Source organism: Lolium perenne, chromosome 4 (genome assembly GCF_019359855.2).
Source record: "Lolium perenne isolate Kyuss_39 chromosome 4, Kyuss_2.0, whole genome shotgun sequence".
NCBI classification, from domain to species: Eukaryota; Viridiplantae; Streptophyta; class Magnoliopsida; order Poales; family Poaceae; genus Lolium; species Lolium perenne.
The window spans coordinates 398,407,465-398,418,283 of record NC_067247.2 but is presented as its reverse complement, the minus strand read 5'-3'; the positions used below and the strand labels follow the sequence as shown (position 1 = coordinate 398,418,283).

Sequence of the window (10,819 nt, the reverse complement as noted above, 5' to 3'; positions counted from 1 at the left end):
ATCTTCCCAGAAGACTCCACGAGCTCTACTCCTGCTCCTCCTCCAACCAGCTTCGAAGCTGGATCAACGTCACGCAAAGCTACGCCAAGCAGGGACGGATCCGTGGTGAGCACAGGCACGGCCACGACAAACATCTCATCCTCGACGAACACGGTGATGCCACGCCACGTCGGCGTGGAGCGGGAGGGCATCGCACCTCGGACCCCATCACCCGCATCGACGGAGGATGGCTGGGCCACACCACCGGACAACGACTACGAGCGCCATGACCTTGACCACACGCCGCAGAAATACAGGAAGATGCGGCACGTCCTCAAGCAACTGGACGAGGATCGGGGGGAGCTCGTGCAGCTCTGCCTCATCGCCGCGGAGGAACCTGAAGGAGTCGATGAGGCTCTGTCCGAGGCGTGCTGGAAGGAGGCCATGGACGTAGAGCTTGGCGCGATCCGTGAAAACGGCACCTGGGAGCTAGCCACGCTCCCGCCCGGACATCGAGCTATCGGGCTCAAGTGGGTGTACAAGGTAAAGAAAGATCCTGCAGGGCGCATCGTGAAGCACAAAGCGAGGCTTGTGGCGAAAGGCTACGCACAACGGCAAGGCGTGGACTACGACGAGGTGTTCGCGCCGGTGGCACGCATGGAGACCGTGCGACTGATCCTGGCGCTCGCCGCGCACCACGGGTGGGCGGTGCACCACATGGACGTCAAGAGCGCGTTCCTGAACGGCGACCTGCAGGAGGAGGTATATGTTCATCAACCACCGGGGTACGTCGACGACAACAACAGACACGGCGTGCTGCGGCTGCGCAAGGCGCTCTACGGGCTACGCCAGGCTCCTCGCGCATGGAACGCCAAGCTGGACTCGACGCTCATCTCCCTGGGTTTTGAGCGTAGTCCCCTCGAGCACGCAGTGTATAGGAGAAACACCCGTGGCTCGACGCTCATCGTCGGCGTGTACGTGGACGACCTGGTGATCACCGGGTCGGACAAGGGAGACATTGACAAGTTCAAGGAGGAGATGAAGCACAAGTTCGCCATGAGTGACCTTGGGCTTCTGTCGTACTATCTTGGCATCGAGGTGGCGCAGAAAGGTGACTCGATCACTCTCTGCCAGAGCTCCTACGTCGGCAAGATCCTCGCCACGGCTGGCATGGACGAGTGCAACGCAACGCACACGCCCATGGAGAGCAAGCTGCAGCTGAGCAAGCAGGACTCAGGGGGAGCCATTGACGCGACGCTCTATCGAAGCATTGTGGGCAGCCTTCGCTACCTCTGCAACACGCGTCCCGACATCACGTTTGCTGTCGGTATGGTGAGCAGGTATCTGGAGGCGCCAGGAGCACCGCACTGGGCAGCGGTGAAGCAGATCCTCCGTTACATCTCAGGAACGGCGAGATATGGATGCTGCTACAAGCGAGGTGCAGGAGCACCGACGCTAGTGGGCTTCAGCGACAGTGACTTCGCTGGCGACAAGGATGATCGCAAGAGCACCACTGGCACGGTGTTCTTCCTCGGCTCAAGTGCTGTGACATGGGCGTCCCAGAAGCAGAAGCTCGTCACTCTTTCGTCTTGCGAGGCGGAGTACGTGGCGGCAACGTCGGGAGCATGCCAGGGCGTGTGGCTTTGTCGGCTCCTAGGAGATCTGATTGGCGATGCGCCAACGACGGTGAAGCTGCGCATCGACAACATGTCGGCGATTGCATTGTGCAAGAATCCCGTCTACCATGACCGGAGCAAGCACATCGACGTCAAGTATCACTTCATTCGGGAGTGTGTAGAAGATGGCAAGGTGGACGTCGATCACGTTAGCACCGACAGCCAGCTCGCTGATATCCTCACCAAGGCGCTGGGCCGAGTCAAGTTCTTCGAGATGCGACTGAAGCTCGGCGTCATGGAAGTCTGAATCTGCCTGCCAGGCTTGGGGGGAGAAATGTTGAAACTCAAGCCTGACGACAGTTTCGTCAGTTAACGGCTAGTTCTAGTTCAGTTAGCTGATTAGGATTAGATTTGCTTATGCAGAATAATTGTTCAGCTCGTTGAGGTAGTCACGAGTTGATTAAGTCTGTAGTGTAGGCCGAGCTTTGTGGCGCCGTGGGATGGCACGGATCAAACGCACGACGCACGGCATCGAGAAAATGGCTAAGTGATCGTGGGATGGCGCGATCGTGTAGGACTTAGTCGTGGCCTCATTTCCCGTTTTCTGTTAGTCTGTAATCGGCTACAAATAAGGAATGAGAAACAGAAAAGCAGCATCAGTTGTGCGCTGCGCAAAACCATCGTGTTAATCCTCTACCTATCTCTCTGCGTGTGTGAGCTGAGCGATCTCAGCGCTAACATCTCCTAGTTAATTACAAGATCGTAGGAATTATTTCCTAGCATATTTCCATGGGGCGATTTGTTGCCTATTTTAAGAGGATACCCATCACCATATCCTATTAATTGATTTGTTGTTATTGCGCCTTCATCCCTCAAGTTGTAATCAATATATAAATAGAAGGAAGGAACCTCATGGTAAAACACTGACTAGAATTGAGCGAGTGAGGTAGAGGAGCAGCTAAGCTAGTTCACTTCAAACTCAAGCGCTAATTTTTTTTTGGTGTAGCTGTTCAGGCTTGAGGCAGCATGGGTCCTGCCCAAGTCCATCGTTGCTTGGCTCCTCTTATTGTCCTGCTTCTCTTGTGCCGCATTGGTGAGTTCCTGAATTCCATACGAGTACATATCTGAGTTGTTTGTGAAACTGATGAAGAGGGCGCGACTCATAGAATAGCAACGGAAAAATGGATGATTTACGTTTCATAAAGTAGCTCAAACAAAAGATTTATTTTGCTTCACAGTGGCTGGAGATGGACTCTGGTGCGTGGCGAGCCCGAGGGCCACTGAGGCGGCCCTGCAGGACGGACTGAACTACGCGTGTGGGCAGGGTGGCGTCGACTGCTCCGCAATCCAAGCCGGCGGGAGCTGCTTCATTCCGGACACCCTTCGTGACCACGCAGGCTACGCCTACAACTCCTACTTTCAGAAGGACGTAGCCGGCACCGCCAGGTGCGACTTCGGCGGCAGCGGCATGCTCACCAGGACCGACCCCAGCACTGCCACATGCAAGTACCCGTCCACGAGGTAAGTATATACTTTCTAAGAAAGTAATGAAACTGTACACAAGCCGATCGATCATGCTGACAATTATATTGTTTCATTTGAATGATCAATGTCAGGTTTGCCGCAGCACCTAACGCAGACGATCACACGGCCAAACAAGGGGACAAGGCTTAGATTGAACCAAGGCGCGCGCCGTCATCGCTAGGTTTTTGGTTAAGTATGTGGGGTTTCTCATGTAGTAATTGGGTGTGTAAGTTTTTGGTGCATCGATGCCTAGTTGAACCTGAAAAGATTGCTTTACCTGTATGTGGGACTATATATCTGAGTAATAAATATGATTTGCATAAACATTGGTTGAGATAATAAGCTCTGTTGGAGAACGTCGGGCATTTTTGGCTTGTTGTTCACGGATGATAATAAGTGGGCAGGTGCATACAACGTTTGTAACCGGTTAGGGCATGTAGAACGGTAGAGAAAGCACTCCTTCTCTTTGTCCTCCTATCTAGAGAAGGCAATAACTATAACATGTACGATGCGTTATCTTTTATTGTCATCCCTTGTAATTAATGATAATTAATTAAATTTTAGTAGGAAATTATTTTGCTAATTAACAGAAGTCATGCAGTACAATGAAGCAAATCGTCTTGTCTTATTTTCTAGGGTCTGACTATGTCACAGTCGATTGAGAAATGCTTAAGTCTCAGTCGACGTTGATGACGATCCATCTCATCTGATCGATCCATTCGAATGCTTGCACCTCACGTGGTTGTGTTAGCTGCCTAGCTGGCCTTTGTTTGTGTTTCATGTGTGGGCTTCCTATACGTGCCCCTGTGGGAGCTCAGGTCAACCCATTTTAAATAGAAATTAGCCTAGGATTTCGAAGTACAATGAAGCAAATCGTCTTGTCTTTCTAAGGGATCCCTTAGCTAATGAAAGACAATTGTCTCTATATTCATTTCCTCTCCTCCATCTCATCAAATATCATACATGGCTCACCACACTAGACTGGATACGAATGTTAATCTTGTGTATCCTCTGTCTCTAATAATACTATATCCTTTTCAGTAAATAAGGCACACCCGTATTACAAGACAAATTTTGACTTAAGCAATTGAACAAACAACATTTTAATTATATTGTAGGTAATTAGTATTGTTGGATCCATAGTGAAAAACGCTTTCTAATGATGCTAAATTCACACCAACAATTTTGATATATTTGGAGTAATTCTTCGTTAAAGAAAAATACGAAAAATAAGGGCGCCTTATTCATTCGTTGTAATGAAGGGAGTACATATTTAATGCATGAGCTACATCATGAATAACTCCATGTCGTTGGCATCCTTGTAGATTGAAGAGGGGGCGTGTTACGCACATTCACGTCAAGCGGCAGCATCCGGTACTCAATATCGAGGTCCTTCAAGACTCTGATCATCTCTTGGAGAACCAATTCCCTCCGCACGAATCTCATCCCCATGTCCTGGAAGTTGAGTGTGTGACGGAGCCATATGGACACTTTCAGCTTGTTAGTTTCATCAACATCTCGGAGAACAACCATTGCGCCGGGGTACCAATGTTCCTTCTTGGAGTCGATGTAACTAGAGACGGAAGTGAAATAACTGGTTAGTCCTATGGAAGAAGTAATATCAGCATAAAAATAACAGTAGGAATTAATTATGAATACAAATGCTACTACGACAATCAACAAGCATGCCTGCCTACTGAAGTTAGGGCATTTCTAAGAAGTACGTTTATGCTTGTAGTGGACATCAACAAAACTAAGACATTGGAAGCACATATACGCACCGTAATATTCTTTCCTTCATGAGGGACAGTTTTTCCACTACTGTGGCAACATGAATAGAGAAGTCAATTCCTTCTCCCATATCAGGACTCCTGTGGAAATTGAATATTGGTTTGGTGGCCAGTATACTGTTTGGATAATAGATCTTCAGGTTATCATAACGGAGAAAGACTGTTGTCATGATATTCATTTCCTCTACAACAACCTGAAATTCAATATCAGTCAAATTAACAATGCAATGCTAATATATACTATCCGCTTCACTAGGTAAGAACCGGGAAGAAGATATTCACTACCTGCACTTCTTCGATCTCACAGCGGTCACCGACATCAAAAGGATGCATCACGAATAAGAATATAATAGCCTCAAATATTGTCTTCATGGTATTCCCAAACACAAAGACTGCCACAAGAAGCTGTGAACCCATGAAGACAAAGAAATGTGTCGTTGCTATCCCAAGAATTAGAAGCCAGAGAGCCGACACTATGAGGCCAACAACAACATTTCCCATCATGTTGAGCTTGTTAACTGCAGTCTTGGTATCGTTAAGCGTCAGGGCAAGAGCTTTGCGCTCCCTGAATGCGTTCACCTACATAAGGAACCATATGCCGAAATGTGAGGAAACACATACTGAAGTGATAAGTCAATGATATAATGTTGATGCAACTAAGATAACAAGATCATTACCAACCAATTCTTGAGAGACCTCTTGCTAACCCTACAGTGCTCTTGTGCTCCTTCAAAGAGATGCATTGTTTTGATGGCTTCCTCCTGCTCCATGAAGCGCATCAAGTCCGCCAAGTATACGTGCCTGCATTATAGGTTCATTGGTGGCCAAGAGATGTGAATGGACATATATTGTCTCTATACGGTCAGGAATTTGGAAGTTTTGGTAAAGAATTCTCGTTAACTCGAGTAATCTATCTTCCTTGCAATGAACATTAAACAAACAGTGCACTACATAAGTGTAAAACTTAATTACTTCCATGCTATTTCTAATTGAATGGAATTATTCGAAAAACATAAAATATCCTAACCAACAAACAGAAAAAAAAAAGCTAAAAAGTCCCGCGCGCGGTAGAGAAATGTTGACTCTAATTTTTTTGAAAGCTAGCTAGGGGAAATTCTTACTTGGATCCAGGCTTGGCTACGTTATTGAAGATCTTCTTAGCGGCGACTTGAGCCTCATATTCAGTGTGAATGGGTATCGCCCACTCGCCCATCTCTCCATTCGGCTTCTGAATCTTTTCATCCATGGTGGTGAGTGTCCCAAACCGAACAATCTTCATCAGCCTCTTCATGTTCCACGCCGAGACGTTCCTCTGGTTGAGCCTGTGGAGCTTGTCGATGGTGATCCCTTCATCCATCTCGCGCTGTTTTTTCTCGTCCGATAGCTGCTTCATTCCGTTTCCTCTAGAAATCAAGCCTGAGACCCGATTGGTCCGTTGCCCCGACAGGGTCTTGGGTGGCAAGCCAGCACGGAGCTCTTCTGGGATGGTCGCGCCCGCGCGCTGGAGCTCACACACCTCAGCAAGCACGTAGTCCTCGCCGACTAGCTCCGGGCCGGAGAGCGTCTCGATGACGTACTGGTTGAACAGCGCCTCTTGAATCCGATCAAAGTAGGAGGAGACATGGAAGGAGGATGCGAGCACCTTGAGCAGCAGCGTCTTGACGAGGCGGACGAGCGTGGCGACGAGGAGGCAGAGGAGTATCTTGGTCACGTAGGGCAGCACCGCCGTGTTGGTCCACCGCTGGTGAAATAAAAAGTGCCAGGAGGTGAGAGCCAGGCCGAGCCAGAGAGCGTTCTGCACGGCGCCGCGGACGCCGTACACGAAGTAGAGCGCGCGCTTGCGCAGCGAGAAGTTGCGTTCCACGCAGAAGACGGCGATCCGGATGGCCCACCCGGAGACGAGACGGCCGCAGATGAGCGCGAGCACGAGGAGCTCCCACTTCCAGAGGTGCAGCTCCCAGAGCTTCTTCTTGGCCAGCCTCCTTATGGTGAGGGTGCACAGCAGTGCCCCGATGATGAGCACCAGGCTGACCCACTGCAATATGGTGAGAGTGTCCATCTTCCCACGGTTCGAGTCGTCGGGCATGTCGTCGTCTACGAAGGGGTCGTCCTCCTCCTCCTCCATGAGACCTGACTTACCGACCGCTCCCGACTTGCGGGTCATACGCCCGGATGGGTTCTTTGGAGGCCGCAAGGCGGACGACTTGCGCTCCTCGTCGACGGCACGAGGTGACCGCGGCGGCGGGTCCATGAGCCGTGAGCGTGTCTTAGTCATGGCTCGCAATAATGGCCTCCCTCCCGATCCCGCCGGAGTCACCTCGCCGTCATCGGAGTCAGAGTTGTCAGATGATGAGCTCTGGTCAGTGGCACGCGCCTCCCGTTCTCGGGAGTTTAGTAAGGACGGCCTGCCGACCTCCTCGGTCACCAGGTCGAGGTCGAGCGACAGCTCCACTCCGGACGCGATCTGCTCCCGGAGGAAGTTTCCGATGAGGCGCGTGGGCGGGTCATCGCCGCCGCCCGGCCGGTTCTTGAAGCTCAAGTCCTCGACGCGGCCTCTTCCTTTTCCGCTGTCTTGATGCTTCCACAAGTCGTGGCTCCCTTCGTCCCACCCCTTGGCGGGCCAGCTGGCGACGCTGGACAACATCCTGCTCGCCGTCGACGAGCTGGCATTCCTCATTCCTGGGAAGGAGAATGGCAGCTCCTCCGACCGCGACAGCGACTTGGTCGAGCCGTTGGACCTGAGCTCCCGATCCATGGCCGCCGCAGGCCGGCCGACAAACACCAGAAATACGCGCACGAAGTTGGATGGATGTACAGTACACTACTCCTACTAATCCGCGAAATAGCTAGGTCGGGAATTTAATTGCTGCCTTCCGCATTGCTGAGCCACGGCGCTGGAGAAGGTTCCAGCTGAACAATTTGGAGCAGCAGCTGCAAGCTGACAACACTAAGCAAATTCACCTTCGTTTTGTAGGCAGCGGCGCACGTTGCATCGTCGCCAAAATATTAGCGGCGCACAAATGGGTTCAGTGGGGTGTGCGTCAGCATTTAATTGGTGAAGGTGGTCGACCGACAAAAAGATGTGATGTTGCGTCTTGATTATGAGTTACAATTGAGATTTTCTCATCTGCATGCACATGGAGTTGCAACCCAGCGGGTAAAAACCCGTCAAATGTTTAATTGCTTCATGATTCATGTTAGCCATAAATCACAATTTATATGTGTTACAACTAAGAAAAAATATCAGTCTAGAAATGTTTCGTGATTCGTGTTAGTTATGAGTTGTTGCAAACTGAAATCTAATGAAATCAAGCGAGAATTAGTTCAATAGTCACTCAGGTGAGAATTAATCATTTCCATAAAGATGTGATGTAGTACCTATGTTCTTAAATATAGGATGTTTTCGTAGAATCATATAGGCTACCAATACGTCTTATATTGTGAAACAGAAGTAATATTTGTAGTACTCCCTTCATCCCATTAAAAAGGTCTCGGATCTGCTTAAATTTGGGTGTATCAGACATTAAATTTTGTTAGATACTCCTTCCGTTCACAAATAAGTACCTTGTTGCCGATAGTTCGCCCTAATCCACATGCTAGCATTGTCGATATCACCAACGGAACACTTAAGGTTTGTTTTGACCCCGAGGAAAGAGAAACTCAATAATTTGTACAAATTACAGGAAAAAAGGGTACACACACGTTTTCAACACAAATTATGAAGTGGAGTAAAAAATACATTAGGAACATGCATCTCTCCTATTTAATTCTTTCACCTCCAATAAGTTAAGTGCATGTAGAAAATAAGAAGAATGTGTGCTTAATATTATTGGGTTTGATTTTCGTGCGATCAGAGAGAAGCAATTAAAGTGTATTGGAAAGATAGGAGTACACTCTTTTATGGATAAAGTTTAGAACTAGATATCCACTTATTTGAGAACAGAGGGAGTACTCTATGTTTTTCTATGAGCCATGCATACTATTGCCATATACTCTGCACCTCTATGAAACATATCTGTCAAATAGCAAGGTTTCTCACACAAAATTCAGATTTACCCAAATTCTTATACATAGTCAAAATTCATATTTAAACAAATATTTAAACAGTCAAAATTCAGATTTATCCAATGCACAAGTATTGTACCCATACTTGGCAACAATACCCAGCAGCAATTTATTTAATGAATATAATTTGGTGTATAGTAGACTGGAATTTAAGAGGTATCAGTAGCCAAACAAGATGGGACGATCAGTGTATATCAGGCACAGCGTCACACTTGGCTAAGCCCGGCAATTCGACCCATGGGTACGTCCGCCCATGGACACCCGACCCGAATGGGTAGGGTTTGGGTCGTTGACTTCGCCAATGGGCTTTACCTATGGTCGACCCGATAAGTCGTGGGTAGGGTATGGGTATAAGTTTATGTCCGTGGGTTGCCCGATCAATATTAACGATTAAATAAAATTGCATTGTACATTATATTTGATATCTTTTGTGTAATAAATAGAGCAGTTGTAACATACGTAAATCCAATACCTATCAGCTCCCGTAAAAAGTTCCTAGGAGGCCAACACGAGAGCTTGTACATCACTAGTAGTAGTTAGAGAAATGCCAATGCAAACAAAACTATCCTTAGACTACGTATGGGCCAGAACTAGTCAGAATTCGGCCCAGCCACGTAGCCACGCATTATACAAATAGACAGTAGAATTTGTCCCTAGGATAGATCCCAACGCTCAGACTCTATAAATAACCTAGTGAAGACTGATTCTGATTCACATACACTTGCTGCCGTCTACGCGGAAGGCCAAGCCCGATAGCAATTGAATTCATATTATTCACGGACCCGATGGGTGCCCGGTCAGGTCGGGTCACCCGATGGGTTCGGGCGTGGGTATGTGTTTAGACCCATGGGTCGGGTTATGGGCATGAGTCTTTGCCCATATGCTAATCGGGCATGGATCTAGGAGAGGTCAACCCGCTCAAACCCGACCCGATTGCCAGCTTGACACTTGGCGCATCGTCGCCGAGATATTAGCAGCGCACAAGTGGGATCCGTGGGGCCCATACCAGCATTTAATTCGTGAAGGTGGTCGATCGACAAAAAAGATATGATGCACTACCTCCGTTGATAAAAATATGTTAAATTGCGTCTGGATGTGTTATTGCTATGAGTTTTAATTGAGATATTCTCATTTGCACATGGGGTTGTAACCTAGCTGGGAAAACACAGTCAATTGATTGCTTCATGATTCGTGTTAATCATAAGTTACAACATGAGTTAGAACTGATAAAAATATCACAGACCGTAGGAAGGATTCCTTATTTGTGTTACTCGTGAGTTGCAAGTGAAATTTGATGACATAAACTGATAATTAGCTCAATATTTAGTTGATTGAGAAGTAGTCATTCCTATAAAATTGTGAGATGTATTATCTGCTTTCGGCTTGTGTTTCTTAGCTTATATTTTTTGATTTAGGCATTCGGACTGCTATTAGGGTAATACGTTTTTGCAAAATCTAAATATACTTTATATTTCCACGATGTCAATATATTCTCTTCATCGAAAAATTTGCTTTCTGCTCCGTGGCTAGCTAGCCATACGTACAAAGCTCTTGCGCATGCACGCTGATCTTTCGCTCTCTCCGCTTTCGGCTGATGCGTTTATCGGTTACCGTCCCAATCTCGTGATTTGGATGGATGATGGTCATGTACAACACGCTGAATTAAGCACGTCGGCTTGCTCAACATCGGAACAAAAACGTAAATTCTTCACGTGTGAGTGCAGCCGTCGCATGAAAGATCTTGACCTGTGATTTTTTTCTGGCCATGCATATGGTGAACTGACCCTGGACCCATTGACCAATTACGCTACACCAATAATCAGAAAGCGCTTCCCACTCATGCGA

The 10,819-nt window shown here is 47.9% G+C and overlaps 2 protein-coding genes across 2 annotated transcripts; one reads left to right on the top strand and one right to left on the bottom strand.

Moving 5' to 3' along the window:
- Nucleotides 1-2,591: 2,591 nt before the first annotated feature.
- Nucleotides 2,592-3,431, top strand: LOC127349314 (major pollen allergen Ole e 10-like). The gene is made up of 3 exons (XM_051375053.2): nt 2,592-2,688; nt 2,834-3,116; nt 3,212-3,431. Exons 1-3 carry the CDS (start codon nt 2,622-2,624, stop codon nt 3,267-3,269), a joined length of 408 nt encoding a protein of 135 aa, XP_051231013.1. The 5' UTR covers nt 2,592-2,621; the 3' UTR covers nt 3,270-3,431.
- A 909-nt stretch (nt 3,432-4,340) lies between these two features.
- Nucleotides 4,341-7,858, bottom strand: LOC127297594 (mechanosensitive ion channel protein 6). Its single transcript, XM_051327918.2, has 5 exons — nt 6,031-7,858; nt 5,587-5,710; nt 5,195-5,488; nt 4,901-5,103; nt 4,341-4,692 (listed from the first exon to the last, which is right to left on the bottom strand). The coding sequence occupies exons 1-5, from the start codon at nt 7,662-7,664 to the stop codon at nt 4,410-4,412; spliced, it is 2,538 nt and encodes an 845-aa protein (XP_051183878.1). The 5' UTR covers nt 7,665-7,858; the 3' UTR covers nt 4,341-4,409.
- Nucleotides 7,859-10,819: the final 2,961 nt, after the last annotated feature.

What these genes read in the sequence shown, in the direction of transcription:
- LOC127349314 (XM_051375053.2), top strand. Translation starts at nt 2,622, where the DNA reads ATGGGTCCTGCCCAAGTCCATCGTTGCTTGGCTCCTCTTATTGTCCTG. An exon ending in GCTTCTCTTGTGCCGCATTG is followed by an intron (nt 2,689 to 2,833) that starts GTGAGTTCCTGA and finishes TTTGCTTCACAG; the next exon opens with TGGCTGGAGATGGACTCTGG. An exon ending in TGCAAGTACCCGTCCACGAG is followed by an intron (nt 3,117 to 3,211) that starts GTAAGTATATAC and finishes GATCAATGTCAG; the next exon opens with GTTTGCCGCAGCACCTAACG.
- LOC127297594 (XM_051327918.2), bottom strand. Translation starts at nt 7,664, where the DNA reads ATGGATCGGGAGCTCAGGTCCAACGGCTCGACCAAGTCGCTGTCGCGG. An exon ending in GGTCTCTCAAGAATTGGTTG is followed by an intron (nt 5,489 to 5,586) that starts GTAATGATCTTG and finishes TTCCTTATGTAG; the next exon opens with GTGAACGCATTCAGGGAGCG. An exon ending in GTGAGATCGAAGAAGTGCAG is followed by an intron (nt 5,104 to 5,194) that starts GTAGTGAATATC and finishes ATTGAATTTCAG; the next exon opens with GTTGTTGTAGAGGAAATGAA.